Source organism: Metarhizium album, assembly GCF_000804445.1.
Source record: "Metarhizium album ARSEF 1941 chromosome Unknown scaffold_9, whole genome shotgun sequence".
NCBI classification, from domain to species: domain Eukaryota; kingdom Fungi; phylum Ascomycota; class Sordariomycetes; order Hypocreales; family Clavicipitaceae; genus Metarhizium; species Metarhizium album.
In genome coordinates this window covers 432731-458812 of record NW_024467583.1, presented here as the reverse complement: position 1 = coordinate 458812, position 26082 = coordinate 432731, and the positions used below count along the sequence as shown (strand labels likewise).

The window sequence follows — 26082 nt, the reverse complement described above, 5'->3', positions numbered from 1 at the left end:
GTCAATCTTCTGTTCAAAAAAGAAAACCCTTCAAAGGAGATAACATCGTACTTTCCAATACTACCAACTACGCCACTTGTGCCCCACTTGTGCCCATCCCTACCAAACGTTATCCTGACAATTCATTGCTGGCCTTTGGTGTACGTGCGCCATATATTCCCCAATATACGTATTCCTGTTACATTGAGCTCTTGCTGCTATGGATCGTAGTGGAGTTTTCCGGTCTTATGCTTCCAGCTTACCGAAATTCATGACCTTGCTCGGCAACTTTACCACTCACATTCCGCCTTCCCGACATCCCACCAGTGTGCCTTAACACGTAATCAACCCCGGAAGACAACTTTCGATTACTCCCGATAGTGACTGGTGAAGTACAACTGCTCAATTGGTCATACGGCTTGGAATAAAATTCGTTATCTAGCTGAATGGAACTGTCTCGTTGACGTTTCCATTGACTTCCCGCTCGAGGTTCTTGGTCCGTAATATCTCTGCTGTTGCTTACCTTCCTCAGATTGCTACTCAATTCTGATAGCAAGGTCGAGTTTTCGCATGGATACTTCCCTAGATATTGATTTGGTCTCGAGGCCATGAAATTTTTGCACTTATTTAGGGAAGTTGGATGGGACGCAAGGGGGTTTGGGTGTGTTTCGGACGAGCCCAATGATTCAGGACTGTCATACGTTGCATCATTTTCATCCTCATACTCTGATTCTACTGAATCAGCTTCTTGGAATGCCTGTACCAACGCAGAATAAGATTTGCTATCTCCAGTGGCGCGATTGGAGGTTGGCGAAAGGGGGGGACTGCATTTCTGCTGGGAGGTTCTTGAAATCAATAAATTAGTCGGTATGCAAGTTTCAGTGAACCTTTCAAGTCGACACTTGTTTTCATCACTACTTGTCGGACCCATTCTCGATACCTGAGCATCAAGCGTAGGAATGAACGAGTAGCGACCAAGCTGAGATGGTCGTGGCGCCGAATATTGTTTTCCAGGAGATGAGCTAAACGAGCTCCGGGGAGGATTGCTGGGCAAAATTTGATACCTCCTGGTTGGACGGTCGATGTATGAGCTCCTACTCGAGATCGAGTAGCTGGATCCCGCCCTTGTATGAAGAAATGGTACGGCAGCTGGTCTTTGATTGTCAGGCGGCTCCGAAGCCTCAACGTCTTGTAAGCCAATTGGGGTAGAAACTCTGTTTGCCGAGTGTAAGCTGCTCCTGACTGTGATGGAAGACTTGTTTCTTTTATGGAATGGCCTTGCTGTCAGATTGTCCTCGAGGGGATTCATATCTGGTGGCATTAGGCTGATTCTGCGAAACATTACTCCCAACCACAAGGAGATCGAGAGTGATATGAAGTGTAAGCCTGCTGCTCCAATCATCATAGAGTACACTGCGGGCACAAAGTAGTCCATGATCTCTTGGTTATTAAGCCTAGTGACCCAAGTTTGCGCACTTTTGTAGGTGGAAACCGCTCCAAATGCATACAAAGATAAGACGACCAGATCGGAAATAGCAGCGAAGACGTGATAGGCAGCGGAAGAGCCAGGTGTACGACCAGATGCGCTCCGAGACAGGTGGTATATAGCGTATGAACAGTGAGCCATGGCGACGCCGGGCTAGAATTTGTGTTAGTTCTGTTACAATTTGCAGTTGCATTAAACGTACTGAAATTCTCATGATCCATCCTGTGGCCTCGTTGATGTTTGTAATGAGAATTAGGAGGACAAGGGAACCAATGGCTGTATTTATTTCCAAAATGCGAACAAGGAGCTGAACGTTCCGCAGCGCCTTGGTCCACTTCTTCACTTGCCGCCCAAGGGGTACGTATGGGTTATTTTGGTGTGAGATGACCATGTGGGCACTGACGTGTATTAGCAGGATGATAAGAGACTCATCATCATGTCCATAACTCGGAGTGAGTTTGATTAGTACATACTCGGGGTGTCGATCGAATGAGATGAGAGGGCCCTTTCGAGGTGGTTTCCTGGGCTTTGGCTCCCAGCTGGCCCGCGTCACAGCCTTGGGATCGAAAATGGTTGTGCGAAAACGTGCGTCATTTCGCCATTCAGCGTTATACATGAATGGCTGTGAGCCACCCATGTTGTCGAGCCGTTTCAAGCCAAGGAAAGCAGCGACGAAACTAGATCCAAAATTCATCTACTATGGCACCGACAGTGGAATGGAAGGGGCGTGTTGCTGGAATGCAGGAGCAAAAAGACAATAGGAGATGTCTTTCGTCTCGACAACCTAAATAAAGCCTTATCCCACAAAGAAGGTAGGTGGGGACTCTGGCAAGACCAGCCTGGTTGGCACAGCAACAGCGGGGGCGGCCGTCAATCGCCGACGCCTGCCGACCCACCAGCTACTCGTCAATTTGGTCTGCCCAGGTTGATTCGGAACGTCCTCAAATAGCACTTATTTGGCTTCTAGTTATCGTTCGCTCTTCTGCAGCCCTTTCCCATGATTTTTATATTTATTGGTTTTTTTGTTTCTTCTGCCATACTCTTTCATGTTCTTCTCTCTATTCCACACTCCTCCATCTCTTTGTCAACTTGACCGAGTTCTTTAAGAGGACATACAATGCTTTGTCGCTCGACACGCTGGCCATTACAATATTCGTTGCCACTGAGGACTTTTTCCACCGCAGCCACAACTTCGAGCCGACCGCATGAATCGCCTTTTCGCATGGCCGTTGTGGGCTCTGGTCCTGCCGGCTTCTACACGGCTCACAGGGTCATGACAAAACTCCCAAATGCCTATGTTGATATGTACGAGGCGCTGCCGGTTCCATTTGGTCTGGTTCGCCACGGTGTTGCTCCTGATCATCCTGAGGTAAAAGTATGACTGCATCTCTGAGAATACTTGTCTTCCTTCTAGCCACATAAGTAACCTGCGTAGAACTGTCAAGAGAAGTTCGAGAACATTGCATCATCGCCGAGGTTCAGGTTCATAGGGAATGTCTCCGTGGGTCTTTCCACTCCCGTCAAGGAGCAAGGAGTAGTCAAACTAAGATCTTTGATGCACCACTATGATTCCGTGCTATTGGCGTATGGAGCATCTGAAGATAAAAGGCTCGAGATTCCAGGAGAGTCAACTTTAAATGGCATATATTCAGCTCGTCGATTCGTGGGCTGGTACAATGGCTTACCTGAATGTTCGAATCTCGATCCAGCACTTGTAAATGCGCGAGAGGCCGTAATCATTGGTCAGGGTAACGTTGCCCTCGACGTGGCTAGGATTCTTTTGGAAGATATAGACGTCCTTAAAAACACGGATATCACGGAGCATGCTCTGGCAATATTGTCTCGAAGTAGGGTTAAGAGAGTCCACGTCGTTGGCAGAAGAGGGCCAATGCAGGTCAGTTTGGCACGTATCTGTCATATTCACAACCAGGTTACTGATCCACTACGGCTCTCACAGGCCGCCTTTACAATCAAAGAAGTTCGTGAGCTTATGAACTTGCCTAGTGTGGCATTTCATCCAGTTGATCGATCTTTGATACCGATGAATTTGAATTTGCTGCCACGAGCATCTAAGCGTCTGATGGAGGTCATCTTAAAAGGATCAGAAGCTCTCATGGGGCGTGCACGTAAATCTTGGTCCCTTGACAACTGCCTGGCTCCCAGTCGTTTTTTGGGAAGCATTCAATCTCCAAATGATGTGGCAAGCACCGAGTTCAATGTCATGAAATTAACTGACACATTTAGCCCTTCATCTAAGACCATCGCAACCAGTCAAACATTACAGCTACCGTCTGAGGTTGTGTTTCGGTCAGTGGGGTACAAGTCTGTTGCCCTTCCTGAGTTTACGGCCATGGGAATCCAGTTCGACGAGTCCCGAGGGATAGTCAACAATGACGGCCTAGGTCGGGCAACACGGGTATTGCCTACTGACCAGCAGACTTCAACCCATCGACAGGTCCCCGGAGTTTATTGTGCGGGGTGGGTTAAAAGAGGTCCGACTGGAGTTATTGCTTCAACTATGCAGGATGCCTTCACTACTGCAGAGGCGATAATACAGGATTGGATTTCCGGCGCAGAGTTCCTCAAATCGAAAGAGGGCACAGCTGCGCAGGGTTGGGAAGGTGTGCGGCAAGACGAGGGCTCCCATACAAAACACTCAGTGTCATGGGACCAGTGGTTGCAAATAGACAGAGCCGAAAGACACCGCGGAATGGAGCTCGGGAAGCAACGGGCAAAATTTACAAGCGCTCGAGACATGCTTTCTGTAATTCGCTAACGAGCACATCGGTACATGGACCTGGTAACAATAGTGTTTCCTTCATCTACACCTTCCCTTATGCTCTTAGCTACTCTTCAGCTTCTCTGTCAACTCCGGTACTTTCTCAAACAGATCACCAACTAGGCCAACATCTGCAACCTGAAATATAGGAGCGTCGGCGTCTTTGTTAATTGCAGCAATCACCTTGCTGTCTTTCATACCGGCCAAGTGCTGAATTGCGCCAGAGATTCCAACGGCCATATAAAGCTCCGGGGCCACAACCTTGCCCGTCTGACCGACCTGAAGACTATTGTCTGCATACCCACTATCGACAGCCGCGCGAGATGCACCGACCGCAGCACCCAGTGCATCAGCGAGAGGGAGTATGACTTTGTCAAAATCATCCTTCGACTTCAGACCTCGGCCTCCGGAGACAACCTTTGAAGCGCTACCCAAATCTGGTCTGTCCGACTTCGCTAGATCTTCCGACACCCATGCTGCCGAAGTATCAGCTTTAGGATCTACTCCGTCTATAACGGCAGCTGACCCTGCGCCGGGAGTAACAGAAGCGAAGGCGGTAGCTCGAATGGTGATGACCTTGACCGAGTCCGAAGACTCAATAGTCGCAATAGCATTTCCAGCATATATGGGCCGCACAAAGGTCTTGTCATTTTCGATGGCAGTAATATCGGAAATTTGCTGAGAGTCTAATAAAGCGGCCACTCTCGGCAAGAGGTTCTTCCCAAAAGCAGTATGTCCTGCAACGACGTGGGTATATTTACCCCTTTTTATGTTCTCCACAAGCAGGGGAGCGTAAGTCTCCGGAAGGCCCTGTTCAACAATTAATACAGATACTCAAATGGCAAAATGGAGAAGGCGAGGGCTTTTACTTGCCTTCTCGTACGCGATGCTCTCAACCTTGATAACTTGTTCAACTCCCTCAACTCTGGAAGCCGCTTGGGCGGCAGCCGATACATTTCTACCGGCAATGAATCCATGGACGGTTCCTCCCAATTGCTTCGCTGCGGTGAAAGCATTCAGAGATCCGGGATTGAGTTGTCCATCACGTTGTTCTAGAATAGCCAAGGTGGACAACAGTCGACTTCTAGTACTTACTCCGTGAATGGCGTGCGCCGGGGGATTGAAGCCGACAGTCCGTCGAGTGAATGAGGATCTTGCGAGGGCGTACATCTTAACAATGAGGGACGGCTCTACACTGCTTGCCAACCTGCGATGCAAGCCGTATTGTCCAGAAGTCCAAGTTCGGGCAGTTGCGGCTCGAACACCACCGGCTCAACGCCCCGCCGCCTTGGGCAAGGGCGGAGAAAACGATAATCATGTGACTTCAAACCCGGGCTTTTCCGTCAAGCCCAGAGGAGGTTTCCAAATAGGAAGTCACATTTTAAATCACGTGACAGAATTCCTGAACACAGTCAGCCATTCGACTTGGAAGATGTACTAGGACAGGTTGGGTACTCCTGTTTGTCGTCGCGCCCAAATTTTCCTCGGTAACGCGCCGCGTCATCATAGAGAAGCATTACTTATTCCGATATCTATTGCACCGTGTTGCTTGCGAATTAACATACTGTCTACTAGATATCCATCGCGCTCTTAGTAGGCGGCCGGTTGCTAGCGGTAGGACGCTTTTCCTGCATCCTCGCCAATCCTTATTCTCTTTACATTTCACGTCGCAAAAGCCGTCTCACACTCTGCATATCATGGAAGATTCTACAGCATACGGATCGCCAGCCAATGCTGCATCCCCAGATGGCAACCCTATACTTGCACAACCAACCCTACAAGCTGAGGCGATATCAGGCGATGGCGAAGGTGAGATGCCACTGCAAACGACCGTCTCGTGTCCGCCGAGCTAATTAGGAAGATGTACCAATGTCAGAGGGTGTGACCAGCGAGGCACCCATAAAGCAGGATAGCGCGACTCCTGGCCCAGGCGCCACCGCTGCTGAAGGCTCCGAGGCGCTACGAACAGATGCCGCGGCCAACGCTGATACTGAAATGGGTGATATGCCGGCCCCTAGTTCTAAAGGGATTGCTACTGCAGAGCGTGACGGTGCCGCTGATAACCAAGAAAACAAATCGAAGGAGAATGTTGAGTCAGCGGCCCGGGAACACCTCGTTTCCCAAACCCATGCGATTGTTCTTCCTAGTTACAGTACCTGGTTCGACATGAACAGCATTCACGACATCGAACGGAAGGCGATGGCTGAATTTTTCAACAACCGAAACAGGAGCAAAACCCCTGCTGTTTACAAAGACTACCGCGACTTCATGATCAACACGTACCGCTTAAACCCAGTAGAATATTTAACTGTCACAGCTTGTCGCAGAAATTTGGCCGGTGACGTCTGCGCTATTATGAGAGTCCATGCGTTCCTGGAGCAATGGGGTTTGATTAATTATCAGGTATGAGAACAATTACTTTCCCAGCTTTCCATTACCCAATCTACAAGATGGCTAATGAGACACAGGTTGATGCCGAACAACGCCCATCGCATGTTGGTCCCCCATTCACAGGTCATTTCAAGATTATATGTGACACGCCACGCGGTCTTCAACCGTGGCAGCCATCTGCCGATCCCATCGTTCTGGAAGGAAAAAAGAATGCCGATACTGATAAAAAGTCAGCCCCAAATTTTGGGGCTAAAAGCGATCTCAACCTTGAGATTGGTCGTAATATTTATGAAGCTAATTCAAAGGGGTTGTCCGTGAACAAAACTGAGGCCAGAGCCAACGGTGAAATACCAGCTACCAACGGCGTGTCTGGTACTGAGGATGCAACAGTATCTGCGATCGCTAGAGTCAATTGCCATCAATGTGGCAACGACTGCACCCGTGTTTATTATCACAGCAGCCAGACCGACACCAGTTCCAAAGCCAAATACGACCTCTGTCCCAACTGTTTCACAGAAGGCCGTTTGCCGGCGAACCATACATCCAGCATGTATTCAAAGACGGAGAATCCCACTTACACGTCTATCCTAGATCGGGATGCGCCTTGGACCGACGCCGAAATTCTTCGTCTACTCGAAGGCTTGGAACGGTTTGATGACGACTGGGGAGAGATTGCTGATCACGTTGCTACGAGGACGCGAGAGGAGTGTGTGCTCCAGTTCTTGCAATTGGATATTGAGGAGAAATATTTGGATTCGGAAGTACCTATCAGTGCACCTACTGGCTTGTCTATGCTTGGGGCACAGCACGGTCATCTGCCCTTCAGCCAAGTCGACAATCCAGTCATGTCCGTTGTTGGATTTCTGGCAAGTCTAGCTGACCCTGCAAGCACTGCCGCAGCGGCCAACAAGTCTGCCGATGAATTGAAAAGAGGTTTGCAGAAGCAATTGAATGGCAACAAACGCAGTCAAGAAGCCAATGATGCAAGAAATGGTGGCGAGAAGGCACCTGATGTATCCAAAGAACAAGGCCAGACGCAACAAGTCGGCGAGTCAATGGATGTGGATATGCGTCAGGAGGTGACGACAACCAGCACCACCACTACAACTACAACTACCACAAAGAACAGATCGCTTGCGTCTATCCCTTTGGCGTCTATTGGGGCTCGCGCAGCGGGATTTGCGTCCCATGAGGAACGAGAGATGACACGACTTGTCTCTGCCGCTACCAATGTAACATTGCAAAAGCTGGAGCTAAAATTGAAATACTTCAATGAGATTGAAGGTATTCTTCGAGCAGAAAGGCGAGAGCTGGAACGGGGTCGACAGCAATTGCTACTGGACAGACTGGCTTTCAAGCGTCGGGTTGGCAAAGTCATGGAAAGTTTGAAGACGGCAACCACCATTGGCGGTGACCAAGGCGTTCGCATGGTGCAAGAAGCTCTTCAGCCGGATGGAGAAAGGTTGGGTTTCCAACCCGCAACTGGTGAGCCATCTGTCCAAGCACCGAGCAGCAATGGACAAGTGAAGAGTTATGAGGCATAATATGATAAACATGGTGAAACCACTGCTGGTGCACGGAGGTGGAATGCGGCATGGGCGCCTGGTCCAACTATTTCTCGAATACACCAAGGTTATTGTGTTGAGGCTCGCAGAAGTTGATACGTGTCGCCGGTTGTGGTTTAATGTAACAGGGTGTACTATGAGTTTAGGAGTTCAGTGTCGGAAGAGACGCCACGGTCTTTTTTTCTTTCTTTCTTCGTATTGAATACGTATCCAGTCAACTTCTGTGATTCCGCTCTTCCTTTCCACTATTTTGACCTGGAGGCTGGTCTAGGAGCTGCATGGCCGCTTGCTTGCACAAGTCAGAGAAGGTACATTTATAGGCTTTTCGAGTCAAACACAGTCAGGACAAGTCCTCAAATTCAATTGATATGAGTCGTTCTATTCACCGCATGGAGTGGCACGTAGACAGAAGCTGAGATGGGCATTTCAGGCGGCTGCCGAGTAACGAATTACCCGCCTGTCTACCTCTAAGTACGTAGGTACTCAGTACTTAGCTCAAGTACCTACCTACTTAAGTAGGTAGGTATCTGAATACCTTGGGTACTTCTTATTTAAGTCAGTACTTACCTACCTACTTAAGGTACTTAAGTAAGTAAGTAGCCGAGTACTTACTACTACAGGCAACGGACAACCAAAGTTTTACATATCGCCTGCCCACATACCCCAGATGTACTTACTGGACAGGCTAGTGCATTCCAGGGTCTTCCCAGGCGCCCTGCCGGGCACTGGGGTTCTTTGCAACACGTTTCGGTGCAGCCTCTTCGTTTTGTTTCCTTTAACCTCGGCTATACTGCTCCAAGACCCGCTACCAACCACATGCAAGTTGCGGACGGTGTCGGCGTCCGGTCGCCCAAAAGCCTAGGCCATGTCGTCGTCAGACAAAAGGAGAACAGCAAACAGCACCAACGGAGAAGGGAACCACCTGCTCGAATACAATCAAAGAGCCCCTGCGGCCGGGCGAATAATACTTAAGTCATCCCAGCAGGTCACGAGAAGTCGACTGGTCTTTCAAGTGCCGCGGTCGCTGCTGAAAGTCCACATTTCCCGATCCCACCACCAACCAGTCTTTCCCCAAACACAACCGCACTTCCTCGTTGCGTGCATAACAGACCACTTGTAGCCGGCCATGTTGACATCTGCCGCTCGCTCTCGCGCATTGGGAAACAACTTTCGATCAACTCGCTTGTCATCACTAACGGTCCGTCTTCACTAGTGCTGTCTGCCATTGGAGACACAAGGCTAACTATGTTTTACGGCAGACCCCCATCATGGCCTCGGCTAAGCGTAGTAACAGCTCTCTCCCTCCTGGTAATTTATATTCTCTCTGTCCCAAGTTCACTTCCATCAAGATTCTTTCAACCGTGTTAGGGCGAATCTTTGGCACTGACCACTTGTGAAATTATTAGGCTATTGGGAGGATAGATCCAAGGGTGTAATGCTGCGCTTTCAGGACTCTTTGCCTCGGTTGCCCGTCCCCGCGCTCGAAGAGACAGCGAAACGATACTTGAAATCCCTCCACCCTCTTTTATCTGCCACTGAGTATTCGAAGAGTAAGGCTGCCGTAGAGGACTTCATCAAGCCTGGCGGTCCCGGCAGTAGGCTCCAGGAGAAGCTCGTTAGGAAGCGCGAAGATCCGGCGACTAAGAATTGGATTTACGAGTGGTGGAACGACGCTGCGTACCTAGCATACCGCGATCCTGTCGTGCCGTACGTCAGCTACTTCTACTCTCACCGTGATGACCGCATGCGCAGAGACCCAGCCAAGCGAGCGGCGGCTATTACCTCCGCCGTCTTAGAGTTTAAGAAGCTTGTTGACAATGGCTCTCTTGAACCGGAGTATATGAAGAAGCTCCCGATTTGTATGGACAGTTTCAAATGGATGTTCAATGCCACACGCATCGCTGCACGTCCTGCCGACTATCCTGTCAAGTTCTCTCCCAGCGAAAACAAGCATGTCATAGCCATTCGCAAGAATCAATTCTTCTTCATCCCCCATGAAATTGCCGGCAAACAACTCAATACTACGGAGTTGGAAAGTCAATTCAATAAAGTCTACCAGACGGCGCAGCGTGTCCCTGCTGTTGGCGCTTTGACGTCAGAGAATCGGGACATCTGGGCCGCTGCTCGCGAACTACTGGTGCACACTAGCGCCAAGAACAAAGATGCTCTTCGTGCGATTGACTCGGCCTCGTTCATCGTTTGCCTCGATGATGCTTGTCCCGTTACCCTGGAAGAGCGAGCTCATCAATACTGGCATGGGGATGGAGCGAACCGCTGGTATGACAAGCCTTTGCAGTTCATCGTCAACGACAATGGGACATCGGGATTCATGGGTGAACATTCAATGATGGATGGCACGCCAACGCATCGCCTCAATGACTACATAAACGATCTCATTTTCGGCAACAAGATAGATTTTTCAGACCCTTCTATCCGATCTGACCTTCCCGAACCCCAGCTGCTCCAGTTTGACATTACTGCACCAATCCAAGCTGAAATTGATCGTGCTGTCACTGATTTCCACACCGTTATCAACCAACATCAACTAGCCGTACAAGCATATCAGGGATATGGTAAAGGTTTAATCAAGAAGTTCAAATGCTCCCCTGATGCGTATGTCCAGATGATTATTCAACTGGCCTACTTCAAGATGTATGGCAAGAACCGTCCAACCTACGAATCAGCAGCGACCCGTCGTTTCCAGCTTGGCCGAACAGAAACTTGTCGGACAGTTTCGGATGAATCCGTGGCGTGGTGCAGGTCAATGTCTGACCCGTCACAGGATGATCAAGCACGGATAAACTTGTTCCGTAGGGCTATCGACGCTCATATTGAGTACATCACGGCTGCATCCGAAGGCAAAGGTGTCGACAGACATTTGTTTGGTCTCAAGAAACTGTTGGCATCAGATGAGGAGATTCCTGCCATCTACAAAGACCCAGCCTTCAGCTACTCGAGTTCTTGGTACCTATCAACATCGCAACTCAGCTCGGAATTCTTCAACGGTTACGGTTGGAGTCAAGTCATTGACGAAGGTTTCGGCATCGCCTATATGATTAATGAAAATAGGTGAGCCAGGTATTCTGCTTCTACGGGGCTGTATTTTTGTTAACCTCCATCTAGCATTAATTTCAATGTCGTATCGAAGCGCCTGGGAAGCGATCGTATGAGTCACTATCTGAACGAAGCTGCAGGGGAAATGCGTGACCTGTTGATGCCAACAGTAGCCTCGCCGAAAGCAAAGTTGTAAGATATGAGCGATATGAACAAAGAATCTTTTTCACGCCATGTCATCGTCTTGCTGCTCAGTTTGAGCCATGAACCGGAAGGCTGAATGGTTGAATGTAAAGACCATGAGGGAGAAGTAAGTATCCCATCTCTGGCTGCCAAAGGCGATCGCGGGATGCTTGCCAAATTTTATGTTATAGTTCCATGCATACACTGTCCGTTTGCACTACAGTTGGTAAAGAGCATCAGAATTGTGAAGATGAGTCATCATCTTGTGACACATAAACGTCAGAAGGCTAGGTAGCGCCGCTCCCCAAGATAGTAGCTTACATTCGAATGTTTGTGGATATCTTGCTTGTGTTTTCTATTGTAGAATAATGATTGTTCACCACTGCATAGTACCACAAGTACCCATGGTCTCATGTAAATACAGTAGGGATGGTTGTAGACGGCGAAGTACAGCTAACCAACATGAGCCACGATCTCGTTGATGAGGTCGCCTTTATTTTTGTCGTAGTATGAACAAATTTGGGACGGGAGCGGCACCTCTTTGTAATCGTCATCTGGCCCAAACAAAATGTTAAGGTTGATCCCAGACGACTTGCTGGTGAAGACCTTGGTGCCAATGCTCTCTTTACTAAAGTAAATTTGGCCGCCATCCACTTGATCCAGCATAACAGTCGGGAGAGTTCCAATAACCTGTAATGCAAAATTTTGAGCTTTGATTACATCCACCGTAGAAACCAAGGTGTCAACAACCAGCGAGAGGCGCACTGAGTTTTCCACGGTGACCTGGTTGGCCTTGCCCTTCAATACTACCGTTGTGTTATTACAACTGCTGATCAATACGGACTGCGTCAAGGTAGTTTCAATTTCAATTGGCTGCGTCTCTTTGTCATGATTTTCCTAGCATAATTGTCAGACACCGTGTTTTTGCGAGGAACCATATAACGTACGATCGTCCATTTATTGCCTTTTAGGTCCATCTTGGGGGTCTTCTTGACGCGCATGCTTTCTGGCTTTGGCTTTTTACCGGGGGCAGGACTTTTGCCTCGAGAAGAGCGACCTCGGTCTGCAACATTACTGACGCGCAGCGAGGGATTCTTGTGCGTCATTTCCGATTTGTCGACCTTCCGAAGTCCCTTCGTGACGGCCGAGCCTTTATTCAGCTCAGAAAATACAGCGTCGAATCCGCCAGAAGACGCAGGCGCCGCCGGAATAGGTTCAGTTTTAATATCAAGAACAGGTGGTGGTCCAGGAGGCGGTGGCGGAGGTGCTGATGGGCCTGCCGCATCTGATGTGCCTCGCGCCGTGCCGATCGGCAGGAGCGAATTTGCTACGTCCCCCGCGGGCTCGCCCGTGGCATTCCAAGTAATCCCGGACGGGAAATATTGCTTGACGTATTCAGCGAGGTCGCGAAAGACTTGGTAAAATGATTGTATCCATTCCGCCTGTTTTGGATCCCTAGATTTGCTTAGCCAGTGCAAAATATGAGGTTATATAGGTCTTGGCTTACTTATCTTTCTGTTCTTTAAGCACCCGATTTCCAAAAAACTGGGCTGAGCTCAAACTCTCCTCCACGTGCTTGTGAGGGCGGGTATCCATTGTAATCCAGGCAAGCATCATAATGCCATCCGCGACAGCACTCAGGTTTGTATACATGGGGTCGGGTCGGTTCGACTCTTTCAGCTCGGTTACGGCCATTAACGCATCGTTGATTGGTTTGATAATTATCTGGTACGTCGATGCATCAGGTTTCGTGGCTTTGGTTGTGATCAGCAGAAACTTTTCCTGTTCTTGGAATCCTTTAAGCACCTCTGCGGCCTGTGCAAGGGCATTGGCATTAGCAGCTCATCAACAACGTATGTTGGCTTAATCACTGAGGAATGACTCAAACCTGTTTGGCAACTACACCGCCCAGTTCATTGCTGATTTTGACATATTTGCCCACAGACGAGCTTATGAATTGTTGAAACTCTTCGATCGATTCCGGGACTGGCTCCTCAGTTTGCTTGGGGGTCGTCTTGACGGAAGCCGTTGCCGTCGAGGGGGTTGTAGACGTCAAAGACACGCCCGTCGGTGAGGCAATCGTCTGCTTCAGAGCGGGAACATCTTTGGGTAATTCAGTTGAGGTCGCGATATCTTCGAGGCGTGAGGTCGCAGCTTCGAGTCTGCCAGATATTTCAATAATTCGAGCTAATGCTATCATAGGTACGAGAATGTACGTGGCCCAGTTTTTACCTCTTGATGAGTGTAGTGAGATTGTGCATGTTAGTTGCGGCCGCCATCTCCGTCATGTCCTCTTCAACAGGTTCATGTAAGACTCCGGTCGAGCATGGGTTGGGGCGTAGTTCGGATTATAACCCGCGTGGGTTGTGCTTTCGCCACAAGTGTACCGCGCTGTTCAGAAAATATCCGATGTGTGTTTGCTACGCTTTGAGCAATGTCCGTCTTTGTCTGTTGATGAAGGGTTTTTGACTTATTTTAGCGATTGTGGAGGAGATGTAGAGAGCTGATGATGGTATGGCTGGACCAAATGCGCGAGCAGACGAGAATACTAACTTTTTGCGTGATGGGTGAATTCAGGGCGCATTTAGTCGAGTAGGACCGTGTTCATCCAAATGTATGATGATAAGGGGCCTGTCCAGGAGGGAGTGTGATGATAGCACTTGCGGCCCGACGGTCTGCGGAGCAGCATACCACGTGAGTTTACCTACTGCCAGATGTTGAGGTACCTCCAGGTACCTAGCAGGTACGGGAGGGGAGTTGATGGCCACTGCACTTCCAGATGTTGTCACGAGCTTGCTAGAAAGCAGAGCGCGACACATGTGATTAAATGTCGTTCATTATTTTATTTTCTTTGACACTAAGTAATTGAGGCACATCTTATGTAGTGTAACTTCTCTATACACCCGTCGTGCGTCATGCCCCCGCGGGCGATAAAGCCCAAGTAAATGCCAATTTAGCACCACGTCTGATCCGGCTTCCGAAACACGAAAACCAATGACAATTGGCGCACAAGTTCAAGCAATATTATTGTTCGTTTCATGGTAAAGATTTCCCGTCATCCACCGGCGAACCATCCATCCCGTTGACTACGTGGTTGAATACCTGGGTAAATAGACCCTCAAGTAGCAGCATGAGCCCAGTAAGGCCTGGAAGTAGCACTGAAGTTAATACGCGACAGCCAGGGCCCCGATATGGTGCCGGGTTTGCCGTCCCCGCAGTCACAGATCGGCCTCTTGTTTGTTTCCTTATATATTCTTAATAGGGACAGCCAGAAGGTGGCAAACGCGGGGAAAACATAAAAAGGATCCGCAGGATCTGACACGGTAAAACTGCATCAACGAGGCACAAGGCTCTCTATGCCACGTTTGTATCACACACTGAGACACGTGCATTCACTGGCGGAAGATAAGCGCAGAAACAACAGCGGGCGGTGTAAGGTGAAGTAGCAGCAACGACAAATGCAATATTTGTTCCTCGCCAGCTAGTCTGCGCGGCATGATCAGGGCGGCACGAAGCAGCGATCTACCATATATCTTAATTCAACACGCAAGAAACACGGAACAAACAGCTTCCACATGTCTACTGCCGAGGAGAAGAGCTGACCATTCGAGGCTCACATCAATAACTTTCTCCTCGGATGGTGGCCCGGAGAGATGGCAAGCCGAGAGGAGGAAACGTACTGCCGCCCGCAAAAGGCCGATGAAAGCAACACCACAGCTCGAATAGATTTTGTCACTCTTGGAATGCTCATATTAGGTGAGTCACAGAAAACTGCCCGACCACGTCACAAACGCTGTCATGAAAACTTCCCGTCGCAACGTTCAAGTCATATTACTCTGTCCCAGTAGCAGACACTGAAACCGGACGCGTGTATAATGCAGCAGCTGACTCTTACCAGACGATATAGACTTTCGACCCCCAACGGAGCCAGTCCGCGGTGTGCTCGGCGGAGCAGGTACATACTCAGCGCTGGGAGCACGTTTGTTCTCCCCGCCGCCGCTGTCGCGCTCTGTCGGCTGGGTTGTAGACAAAGGCTTCGACTTTCCTGGCAAACTCTCAAGCTTGATTGATAATTGGGACACTGGTGCAGTCGTGCGTCAGGACCACAGCCGTCTGACAACCAGAGGATGGAATGGTTATGTCGACCCAGCGGACCGGCGGGCCTTTAAGTATACCACATTGAAAAAGCGCATTACCTCAGAAGACCTCACGCCGAGTCTTCTATTTTCAAAGTCTTTCCACCTAATTTGCTCCCCAACTCGCTGCCAGGAGCTCATAACTGACATCATGTCACGCCGCAAAGCGCTTGTCACACGGAAAGATTCGTACACCAAACCTATATTTGTCTGGGAGCCGGTCCCTGATCTCTGTACTCCAGATGAACTACTCAACTGCACAAATACATTACGCCTTGTAGACATATGTAGCCCGAACCATGCCGAGCTGGCAGGATTCATGGGTGATGATGGGCTTGACCCCGAAACTGGTGAAGTGTCGACGCTAGGCGTAGAACGTGCCTGCGAACAGCTACTCGCCAGCATGCCGCTGCAGTCATATGCCCTTGTTGTCCGGGCCGGAGATAAAGGCTGCTACATCGCAAAAAACGGTGGAAGAAAGCGGAGATTAGGGGACGGCAAAACCTCCAAATCAAAAAAGACACTGACACATGGTGCATTGCGGCCTGATACAGATATGGAAGCATTATTCGCTGGACTCTTGCAAGATGAGAATGGCATTGTCGCGCGCGAAGAGATTGAACTTGACCCAGGGTTGGAAAAATGGGTTCCTGCTTACCACCGAGATGGCCGCAAGGTGATTGACCCGACAGGAGGCGGCAATGCCTTTCTCGGAGGATTATCAGTGGCTCTGGCTCGCGGGGAACGGCTAGAGAACGCAGTGGCCTGGGGTTCAGTCAGCGCGAGTTTCGCGATTGAGCAGGTTGGTCTGCCATCGCTGGCCGTGAACGAGGAGGGTGTAGAGACATGGAACGGGGAGGAGGTACGACAACGTCTCCAGGCATTCCAACGACGACTCTAAAATATTCGTACTGCCAAAATATGCACTACTGACCCCTCGCTCGGGGAACTAGCTACACGGCTGTTGTGCTAGGAGAATGGTATGTGCAGGCCTAGTGTATCAACCAACCAACGTTCTCGTCCAAGGCTGCCGTTTTGTAAAACTTCCAAGTAGCTCCCCCGTCAACGAGTGCGCCAAACTTCTATGTTTCTACCACATCTGGCCATTTAAATCTTGTAAACGAGCTCACCATCCGCAAACCTAGATAAAGAATTCATTAGTATGGATTTAACGAATGACACTGAATTTCCCGAAAACTTGAAGGCAGGAAGACCGGGCTTTTGCCCTGGAGAAGATGGTTTGGGGAAGAGGGATAATTCTGGCAGTAGGCATCACAAACATGATATGATTCGCTTCCTCCAATTTCTTGAGTGCCTTTACCGCTTCATGCCGTTCAAATGCACCGCCATCGCCGCTCGAAACTTTACGATTGACAGCGGAAACAACAGCATCGAGAGCTGCAGAATCATCCTCGAACAAATCAGAGTTCAGAAGTTGACCCAGCGCTGTTCTGAAGACTGCCACACGGCGAGGGTCGATTTGTGTGGCATCATCAATCGCTAGCTTTGCAGCCTCCGTAGCGAGGTCTTTCTCAGTCTGATTATCTTCCTGTGTTTGTAACAACAATGCTGACGCCGACACAGACGATGCAAACGATGCCTGTGACTGGGAAGTATCAAGCACTGACTGACCACTGCGTCCAGAGCGGCGCGCAGCTGTGTGTTGAGTTGATGGACTGTCTGCGACTGCGACCCTGCCAGCATTCGATGCAGACCCATTACCACCAACAGCTTTGGAAACTCCTGTTCTGGATCGAGTAGTCGGATGTGCAGTTCCCGTTGCGCTTCTTGTTGAGCGAGCTCCCCTATAATTGCCTGCTTCTCCCTCGATCTCATCTCCATTATCAGAGCTATCTTCGCTCGAAGACGTAAATTCAACGGCTTGGGTACGTCTCCTTTTCTTCCTCGATTCATCTACAACAACTTCCTTGAAGAGAGCGAATCTGAGGATACCCTCCGCAGCGATAGCATCTTGGTCTTCGACCCTGCTTGATAAACGCGCCTTGGCATGGGCAGTGGCAAGGCGTATGATTGTCTCCAGTGTGCGAACAGTCAGCGGACTCGTTCTTCTCTGGTTCCCCTCCATTTCGTCGTTTCGTAAGCCGACGTATATCTCCGCTATACGGTCTGAAGCGTCCTGCGTTAAGATCGGCTTGACTCGAGTCTTTGCATATTGTATATACTTCTTCATAAACGGGATGCTCAGGATTTCTGGCTTTTTGGTAGAACCACGCCCAGACGTGCGGGTTACTCCAGCGTGTAGCATATTGTCATATTTTTCATATACTTCTGTCGGCTGCTGCGGCCCTCTCTGGCTATCGGCGGAAACGCCCAAATTTTGTGACATTTGCTCCCTAACAGGTTCCCCTTCCTCAGTACCTGTTTGCCGATACCTATGCATCCTTAGTACATGCTCGGACACTTGACGATCTCTTGTATCTTCAATATCATCTGTTACTACAAACAGAAGATCGAATCGTGACAATAGCGAGTCAGGGAGTGCTATATTCTTGTGCGGATCCTTGTGAGGATCATACTGGCCGAATATCGGATTCGCAGCCGCGACAACCGAGCAACGAGCGTTTAGTGAAGTATGAATTCCTGCTTTGGCAATAGTCACCGTTTGCTGTTCCATGACTTCGTGAATGGCGACTCGATCGACGTCAGACATCTTGTCGAACTCATCAATACAAACAACGCCCCGATCAGCCATGACCATCGCACCGGCTTCAAGTCTTCGCTCCCCTGTTTCCTTGTCTGTTGTGACAGCTGCAGTGAGACCGACGCCAGAGGACCCTCGACCAGTAGTGGCAATTGCGAGAGGGGCAGTATTAAGGACGAACCGTAACAGTTGAGATTTCGCTGTTGAAGGGTCACCTATCATGAGGATGTTGATATCACCTCGAAGGTGGGTGCCGTTCTCAAGATTCTTTTCGATGCCACCCAGTAACATGAGAAGAATTGCTTTTTTGATATGATCGTGTCCGTAGATACTTGGAGCGAGAGACTGAGAAAGGAGCTCCAAGAGATTTCTCTTCTTGGCCACCTTATTGATGTTTCGAATATCTGTGTCGGTTATGGTGGCTGTCGCAATGCCTCCACCTGACTTTGAGGACAAGAGCACAATATTGTTGGCAAGTATGATGGTCTTGAATAGGGCACTATTGTGATTGGTATTTCGGTTGCCTAGGGTGCGAAAGATGCCGACAATTTGAACCCGGTCACCCGGCTTAACTCGATCAACCAAATCGTCATCTAGAATGACATCAACTCCACGGGGAAGCTGTCCGGCCGGGGCACGCTCAGGCATCTCTTGAATAGAAATTGTCTGGTGATCCCGGTACGTGCAAAACCCATACTCAGTTACGAGCGGGTTGCCTTCATCATCTTCTCGAGGATATACATTTGAGGTAGGCAACCCGTGCGTCATTGTTTGATCTTGATATTCTCTGAAATGAAATTTGCCTGCTTTCTCGTTGTAATGTACACTGCGGACGACCTTTGGCCGGATGAGCGAGCACCTAGTGACAATACCTTCCAAAGATACCATGTGATTGAGGTGCCGCGAGGAGAGGGTTCGTGGATTGCACGAGTTGAGACCAAAGCTCCCCGCCCAGGCGCAGTAGTAGACAGTATCCCTAGCGGACTGGTCTGGACGTGCTTGAGGTACGGTCTCCACGATCTTCTTCAGGGCATGATTGAAGGCAAGGAGGTAGTCGAAAGGTTGATCGAGGATGCTTTGGGCAAGCTCGTTGTTGTGGTCACGAACATGATCGAGGTTTACAGCCAAGCGACGCTGGTTCTTCTGGAGCATCAAAATAATGTCCGACCTGTAACTCCGTGCATGAGGATCACCTAAGCCAAGTCAGTGACGTGAAAGGGCAACTTTTGTTAAATTAAGACATACTGGGATCTAAAAAATCCTCGGCCTGGCGAATACGGTCTTGAACACCTTCATCTCGGAGCATGAAGGAGTCCATTTCCATTATAGAGCATTACCAGTTCTAGGAACAATTGTCGGACGTCGAAATACAAGTTGCAGGCTCATGAAATAGAACGCAGACGTGTGCAGTTAAGGATGCGGAAGTGGGACAAAATGGGACGCGTTACGCGCCATCGACGCGTTAAGTGGTTGCGTGTTGACATGAAATTAGCCCAAATTAGTGATGAGTACTAGTTACTTGCGACACGAAGCAGCTAATAGTGGGACGGCACGGTCGTGGATACTGGATACCACGGAGCAGCTGTGGAGCGGGGAATATCAATCACTTGTGCTAAGCTCTCGCCGTTTGGAAGCACACTGACACCGTTAGATGGGACTAGTACGCATGCTCGTCTCAGTCCCTACTCTGGCTTTTAGTTTATCTTTCTCCTCTATTGTTCCCGAATCAAAACTGATCATGGCCGTGGGCCTCTCAAGCGTCACTCATCACGCACTTGACGAAGAGGCGAGAGCTGAGGTCGATGTCCTGAACTCTCGCCTGGAAAAGACAACGCAGCTCACCAAGAAGATTCAAGCAAGCCTCGGCCGACTGGAGGTCTCTGGTCAGAGTGTACGCGATGTTGCAGGTCCGCTCAGTACAGAGACCAGACGTCTACAGCTACTTGGAAACAGTATGGCCTGACTGACTTATCAGTGCTTTGTTGCATCGTGCACTAAGTTGAACTAGATGTTGACGCTGTTCTCTCCGCGATCGATCGACTACGTCAACCTGCCGATAGTAGAGAAAACGAAGAGCAGATCATTCGCGCCGGGCCAGATAAGGCCGGGTTGTCAAGTTACCTCGCCTCGTTGAAGAGGCTCAATAAATCGCACGCAGAGATGCAGGTATCCAACTTGAGAGCGAATCAGCACACAATGACTGATCTTACGCGGCTTATAAAGTCAGGAAATGCACAACTGGAGAGCTACTTTGACAAACTTCTGCGAGGCGAAACGCCGAGATCCATCGAACCTCTTCATTACATTACAAAAGATAAACCATTTCCAGTTTTACCACAGGACAAGATTGCTCGACTGGGTCTCGTCTATGCCTACCTGGCAGGCGGCCAGAGGCCTGTCGGTCACGACTCGCCGGCGTCAAAACTATATGCCGAAGTCCGTGGTCCATATTTATCTTCATCTCTGGGCAACCTGGCCGCCGCGAGTGTGAACACAGCCAAGAAGAAGAACCCTGACGCAATATATAGAGTCGGAACTAATGGCATTGGCACGTATGCCCAGGCCATGGAAGCCATTTTCCTATCGGAGTATGATAATATCTGCAGTATATTCAAGCGCGAAGACTGGGGACCGGTATTTCAAGACACATGCCAGGCAGCATTGTCCGAGCTTGCACGCACTGTGCGAGAACTCAATACTCACATCAAAGGTCACCTCGGCACTGACTGCTATTTGGCATATGAGATAACGGAAATTCTCTCGGGCCTTCTTGGGAACTTGGAAACGAGGACGGGAGAGCTCAAAATTTCCTTGGCTGCAGCGTTGAAACCCGTCCGGGAAACCGCCAAGGCGTCGCTTTCCGAGCTGTTGGAGGATACCAAGAGAAAGGCTGGCGGCTTACAGACATTGCCTTCCGATGGTGCTTCCATACCTCTTGTGGCAGATACGATGCAGCGACTGCAGGCCATGGTGGAGTTTATTCATCCAATATCTAGTCTCATGATCTCTCTTGGCGATGGAGGCTGGAAATCGAATACTGGATCTGCTAGTCGACCTACAGATATCATCCCGAGTCTCGCATCCTTTGATATTGGTGCGGACGGTAGGGAGATATTTGGGCATTATTGTCTGGACACAATCGATACCCTTTTGTCTGCGTTGGACCAGAAAGCAAAAGTTTTGCTTCGTGGTAAATCTGTTACGGGTGTGTTCCTTGCCAACAGCGTCGTAACAATTGAGCGGATGATACGAGATTCGGATCTCGGCCCTCTGTTGCAGTCACGGCTCGAAGTGCTGGATCAGTGGCGCAAAAGGGCAACAGTGGCATACACGGACGTTTGCAGAGACTTGTCTGTCTGTCTATTCGATACGATCCACACCAACCGCACTCAGCGACCCACGTCTGGCCAGGCGACAGACTCAGCCTCCGTCATCAAAGCCCTCAGTAGTCAGGATAAGGATAAAATCAAGGAGAAATTCTCCCAGTTTAATGCCGCTTTCGACGAAATGGTTACCAGGCACAAATCTTACAACATGGAACCTGAGGTGCGGTCCATGTTTGGCAGGGATATCCGTCAGAAACTGCAACCACTCTATGATAGGTTTTGGGACCGATATCATGATATTGATAAGGGCAAGGGGAAGTATGTAAGATACGACAAGTCATCCATTGCATCTGTCTTTCTTAGTCTTGCATCTTGATTGATGGCGCCTGGTTAGCTATAGAAACGATTCGGAATTTGGCCATTTATTTCTTGTGTTAAGAAGGATTGTACATAGTCGCTTGTAGTATTCCCGGACAGTAACGCCCGCCATGGTGACAAACAAAGTGAAGTGTGCCTGCCTGTTCGGTGGATAGTTACAATGTGTTTGACAACTTAGGGCGATGAGACACGGACTGAGCCCAGTAGATTCTCAAGCTATAAGCCTTGCGCCTTTCTTTCGACCATCATTAAAATAAGATTAATGCGACGACTTGTTCGTCGACTGTCACCACACGTGGTTTATCTGTTGGCTCGGACTGGCATTGGTCAGGCCGTCCGTCCGTTTTTGCTTTGTTTTGGGACAGAGAGTCAGATCCCGCGCCGACCTTGGCCTCGACGACGCTTGAATAGGTAGGCAAGTTGAAATTATATACTACGGCCATGTGTGGCGTTGTCGTGGATGATAAATTCGATCTTCATCGCTCAATGACTGGAAATAGATGTGTTTTCCGAACTTGGCAGCCGGTACCAGCCCTACATGACTGTCGGGCAGACTGAGGATATCGAGTCTGACTCACAAGTCTGACTCACAAGTGTCTGACTTACACGAAGTCGGTTGATGGCAGTATCGCGACATGGTAGGTACGCTTCTCTCAGATGTGAAGGCGCCGGTCTACTCACTAGCAGTTCGAACGTGATGAACGGTACTGACCAGGCTATTATCCCTTAGATCCTCGCTTTAAAACCTCAGGTTCGACCTACTGTATAAGTTACTTGTGTAAGGGACCCCCGAAGCACACTGGGATTTTCTACTCAGATAGAAAGCGCCCTTGCTGACCACTGGGTACTTACTACTTACTGTAGGTAGTCTCACGGGTACTTCAAGTGCTGTACCCGAGGTGGTAAGTGTACTTACCAGTCACTGGCCTTATCTGCTCTGTACACACCACATTATTAGAATAGTAGTAGTATTAAGTATGTCAACTTATCATTCATGCATGCCCATGTAAGGTTTTGTATGATTAGCACTACATACCCACTCGTTTTCCGTCAACTCCGCTCAATCTTTCTGTTCAATATGCCCCATATTGGTCAGGACCCCAATCAACGGACTCGGTCTGTTTGCCTTTGCCTTCCATGACTGCTTCTAGCTTGTCCTCAACGGTGACCCAGCCTTGCCGCCTCTGCGCGATGGCATATCGAATAGGGTCCCTCCACTCCCGCCACCACTCTTTCTCACTTTGAACGATGCATCTTCGCCCTGGCTCACCATTCTTCGTCGTTGCGAATGGCCACACAGACTTGATCACCTCATATTTATTCTTACCTGAAAAGAGACTTGTGACGTTGGTGAAGAACTGATTCACCCTGTCGGGGCTTTGCACCAACACCCGGCTGTGAGTGACGAGGAAAGTCACATCAACGGCACCTCGATATTTGAGAGTTGCAATGAGGCTCCGGAGTTGGCCCTCTATCCAGTTCACGTCGAGATTTGCAACAACACGGTCCAGAGAGAAGGTTTTCACTGTGGCTGTGTCCTGAACAAATCGTCGACACCATTCTTCCAGTCCCCCATCCCCAACTTCCGGAAGGATATCTGGTCGAACTCCTCCACGATGTGCCAACTCGCCTTCGCCAACGCAGCGAATATAATCCATGCGTAGCCTCTCATCATCAGGTACCAACAGATTCATAAGGTTAAGCTTGATGTCAAAATCAACTCGGCGACCACGACTACCGCGAACGTGAATCTGAGGCTTGGGAGGTACCGTCGACTGTGCACGAATCATTGACACAAGTGCTGCAGCATTTGAGGACAAATATTCGGCTTTTGAGGATAAAGTGATGGAATCACTTGAAAGTTTAAATAACGGAGGTGAGTAGAGCTCGTAGTCAAGTTTTGGTAAGCCTGGATATCGAGGTATGCCTTTCAAAGCCTCTGTCGGGATACTCTCGAGTTGTCGCCCCTCAGTTCCAGGAGACGACGGACTGGAGTAAGGAGGAGGCGTTAGTATCTGAGGGGGATCCTCATGGTTTGCTGCATCCAGCGTTGGAGGAGTGCGTTTCTCCATAGTCCTCCCTCCTCTTGAGGTGTGTAACAATGTTATGAAGAAGATGCACTCGTCCGTGATGCGCACATCCCTTAGCGCAGCGAAGGCGGCAGCGCGGTCATGACAGGACCACCACCAGAATCAGAAGGAAGGTACTTAATTTTCAGCCCGATAATGCTTTTTGAATGCTTTGAGTTTTAAACGAGTGACAGTCCTAGCTGCGTGAAATAATATTGTAGGGCTTTTTAGTGTAAGGATTGTTAAAAATAAGCAACCGTATTTTTAAATAATCAGCCGGTTGTATTTTTCGGTACTGTGTTTTATTAAAACAGCCTACCGGTTGACGCCTGAAAAAAAAATTTGCGTCTGGTTTTTTCTTTTTTACATCCGAAAAAAATTTCAGTATAAAAAACATAGCTCTAGCATTAAAAATAGGTAATTTTTTTTCATCTACAGCTTTTTTCTTTTTTGGTAGTATAGCAGGGGGTTTTTTTTTAACCAAAATAAGCGAAAATAAGTGCTCTAGCATGAAATAGGTAATTTTAGAAAATAGGTAATTTTAGAAAATAGGTAATTTTTTTTACATCTACACCTTTTTCTTTTTTTTTGTAGTATAGCAGGTTTTTTTAAAAAAAATCACAAACACTTATATATATAAAAGTTAATATGAGAAAATGATTTTTTTTAAGAAAATCCATTTACTCAATTAATTCAAGGGTTGGGGGCTGGGGGTTCATTCACCCCACTAACTGGCTCGACGATGATTGTCAAGATCCAGCTGTATCTCGTCGTCATCTTCGTGTGAACGCGATAGATAATAGACACCATCGTGACTATGAACAGCAATGCCATACTAGTCGGGTGCCTAGTTGACAGAATTGCGTCGCGGGTAAGAAAGAAGCATGAATTCATATACAATGCAGCTGAGATAAAACGCTGACGTGGTTGGTGGTGCATGTTCTAGTTGCCACATCATACCGGCCGGACGATCTATGAAGATGATAATATACTTAAAATATCAAGAGCTACATTAGTGGATCTGAGCAAGAATGCCATTGTTCATGTTGTCATTGAATCACTGTTGGGTGTTCTCGAAGATCTGGCGCGGCCATTTCCCTGTGTGGCTGCTCACCCATCAAATATCCTACAATCAGAGCTTTACATTCTGTCGCTCGCTGCCGACAGCTGCACTGCAAATTGGGACGGTATCAATGGTTCAACTGAGCCCAACAGTCCTCTTCTTGATCCGAGTCTGGTTAGTCGAGTATTCGATGCACTGAAAGAACTCTTGGAGCCAATCCCGGACGATTACATATTGCCTGCTCAAACTCTCCTGGATCAACGCAACTTTTATGTTCCTCGCTCTGATGGGATATCTGCTCAGAACGCTAGCAGGCAGATAGTCGAAGCCAAGTGTCTCGTCGAATGTCTGATAGAGTTTGATGCGTACATCAAAGTTATCGTTGGATATGTGTCAGCGACGAGCTGGTCTCCAGCGTTCGATTATGTCAGGAATACTATATACAACATCCGAACGACGACATTCTCCGAAGGCAGCTTATCGAGTCAGGATGTGGACGCTCCAGCTCTGGTGACATTGCGACTGTTGTCCTTCTTTGTGATCGACAGCGTTAAGTTAGGACACATCGTCCAAGAAATATGCTCCAGCTATTTACACTTTCGTAAATCCTGTCAGTGTACAATAGCCGTTGTTCTCCCGCTCCTTGTCACTCGTTGGATTGACAGAAGCCCTGATGAGTTCGTTCGACTACATTCCCGGCCAAGGAGACTGGATGGCGGTGGTGACACTCTCTTCGACATGACGCAAACTGGAATAGAAAATGGTCGTCGGAGAGCTGTTTTATACCCCATGCAAATCACGCTATTGTTGCTCCTTCCTGACGTTTTTGAGGTAGCAAGTAACTTGAGGGAAGCGAAGAGTAATAACTTAATCAAGAAAGTGTCCTTTTTGGACAGCCTCAGAAAAGCTCTACGGAACGGGAATGAACGAGCAGCGTATTGCCTAGTAAGCCTTCTTCGGGCAGCGAGACATTTTGAGGCTGAGAGTGATTCTGCGCTGGTCAGTTACGCC

The 26082-nt window shown here is 48.9% G+C and overlaps 10 protein-coding genes across 10 annotated transcripts; 5 read left to right on the top strand and 5 right to left on the bottom strand.

Moving 5' to 3' along the window:
* Nucleotides 1-1244: 1244 nt before the first annotated feature.
* On the bottom strand, nt 1245-2102 carry MAM_04245 (uncharacterized protein; the record flags this gene model as incomplete). Its single annotated transcript, XM_040823043.1, has 4 exons — nt 1245-1392; nt 1488-1618; nt 1668-1863; nt 1939-2102. The coding sequence occupies 4 exons, from the start codon at nt 2100-2102 to the stop codon at nt 1245-1247; spliced, it is 639 nt and encodes a 212-aa protein (XP_040678922.1).
* A 585-nt stretch (nt 2103-2687) lies between these two features.
* On the top strand, nt 2688-4241 carry MAM_04244 (NADPH-adrenodoxin reductase Arh1; the record flags this gene model as incomplete). Its single annotated transcript, XM_040823042.1, has 3 exons — nt 2688-2840; nt 2901-3359; nt 3423-4241. 3 exons carry the CDS (start codon nt 2688-2690, stop codon nt 4239-4241), a joined length of 1431 nt encoding a protein of 476 aa, XP_040678921.1.
* Nucleotides 4242-4307: 66 nt separating this feature from the next.
* On the bottom strand, nt 4308-5221 carry MAM_04243 (electron transfer flavoprotein alpha-subunit; the record flags this gene model as incomplete). Its single annotated transcript, XM_040823041.1, has 2 exons — nt 4308-5054; nt 5114-5221. 2 exons carry the CDS (start codon nt 5219-5221, stop codon nt 4308-4310), a joined length of 855 nt encoding a protein of 284 aa, XP_040678920.1.
* Nucleotides 5222-5941: 720 nt separating this feature from the next.
* Nucleotides 5942-8179, top strand: MAM_04242 (Winged helix-turn-helix transcription repressor DNA-binding protein; the record flags this gene model as incomplete). The annotated part of the gene is made up of 3 exons (XM_040823040.1): nt 5942-6053; nt 6121-6647; nt 6713-8179. 3 exons carry the CDS (start codon nt 5942-5944, stop codon nt 8177-8179), a joined length of 2106 nt encoding a protein of 701 aa, XP_040678919.1.
* A 1147-nt stretch (nt 8180-9326) lies between these two features.
* MAM_04241 (carnitine acetyl transferase) lies at nt 9327-11450 on the top strand (the record flags this gene model as incomplete). Its single annotated transcript, XM_040823039.1, has 4 exons — nt 9327-9398; nt 9460-9508; nt 9607-11269; nt 11324-11450. The coding sequence occupies 4 exons, from the start codon at nt 9327-9329 to the stop codon at nt 11448-11450; spliced, it is 1911 nt and encodes a 636-aa protein (XP_040678918.1).
* Nucleotides 11451-11890: 440 nt separating this feature from the next.
* Nucleotides 11891-13698, bottom strand: MAM_04240 (Adenylate cyclase-associated CAP; the record flags this gene model as incomplete). The annotated part of the gene is made up of 5 exons (XM_040823038.1): nt 11891-12334; nt 12385-12892; nt 12945-13252; nt 13326-13599; nt 13670-13698. The coding sequence occupies 5 exons, from the start codon at nt 13696-13698 to the stop codon at nt 11891-11893; spliced, it is 1563 nt and encodes a 520-aa protein (XP_040678917.1).
* A 1392-nt stretch (nt 13699-15090) lies between these two features.
* On the top strand, nt 15091-16474 carry MAM_04239 (Carbohydrate/purine kinase; the record flags this gene model as incomplete). The annotated part of the gene is made up of 2 exons (XM_040823037.1): nt 15091-15193; nt 15336-16474. The coding sequence occupies 2 exons, from the start codon at nt 15091-15093 to the stop codon at nt 16472-16474; spliced, it is 1242 nt and encodes a 413-aa protein (XP_040678916.1).
* A 267-nt stretch (nt 16475-16741) lies between these two features.
* Nucleotides 16742-19559, bottom strand: MAM_04238 (DNA replication licensing factor mcm3; the record flags this gene model as incomplete). The annotated part of the gene is made up of 2 exons (XM_040823036.1): nt 16742-19428; nt 19481-19559. 2 exons carry the CDS (start codon nt 19557-19559, stop codon nt 16742-16744), a joined length of 2766 nt encoding a protein of 921 aa, XP_040678915.1.
* Nucleotides 19560-19973: 414 nt separating this feature from the next.
* MAM_04237 (Exocyst complex protein EXO70) lies at nt 19974-21937 on the top strand (the record flags this gene model as incomplete). The annotated part of the gene is made up of 2 exons (XM_040823035.1): nt 19974-20187; nt 20244-21937. 2 exons carry the CDS (start codon nt 19974-19976, stop codon nt 21935-21937), a joined length of 1908 nt encoding a protein of 635 aa, XP_040678914.1.
* Nucleotides 21938-23012: 1075 nt separating this feature from the next.
* Nucleotides 23013-24011, bottom strand: MAM_04236 (uncharacterized protein; the record flags this gene model as incomplete). Its single annotated transcript, XM_040823034.1, has 1 exon — nt 23013-24011. The coding sequence occupies one exon, from the start codon at nt 24009-24011 to the stop codon at nt 23013-23015; it is 999 nt and encodes a 332-aa protein (XP_040678913.1).
* Between the last annotated feature and the right edge of the window lie 2071 nt (nt 24012-26082).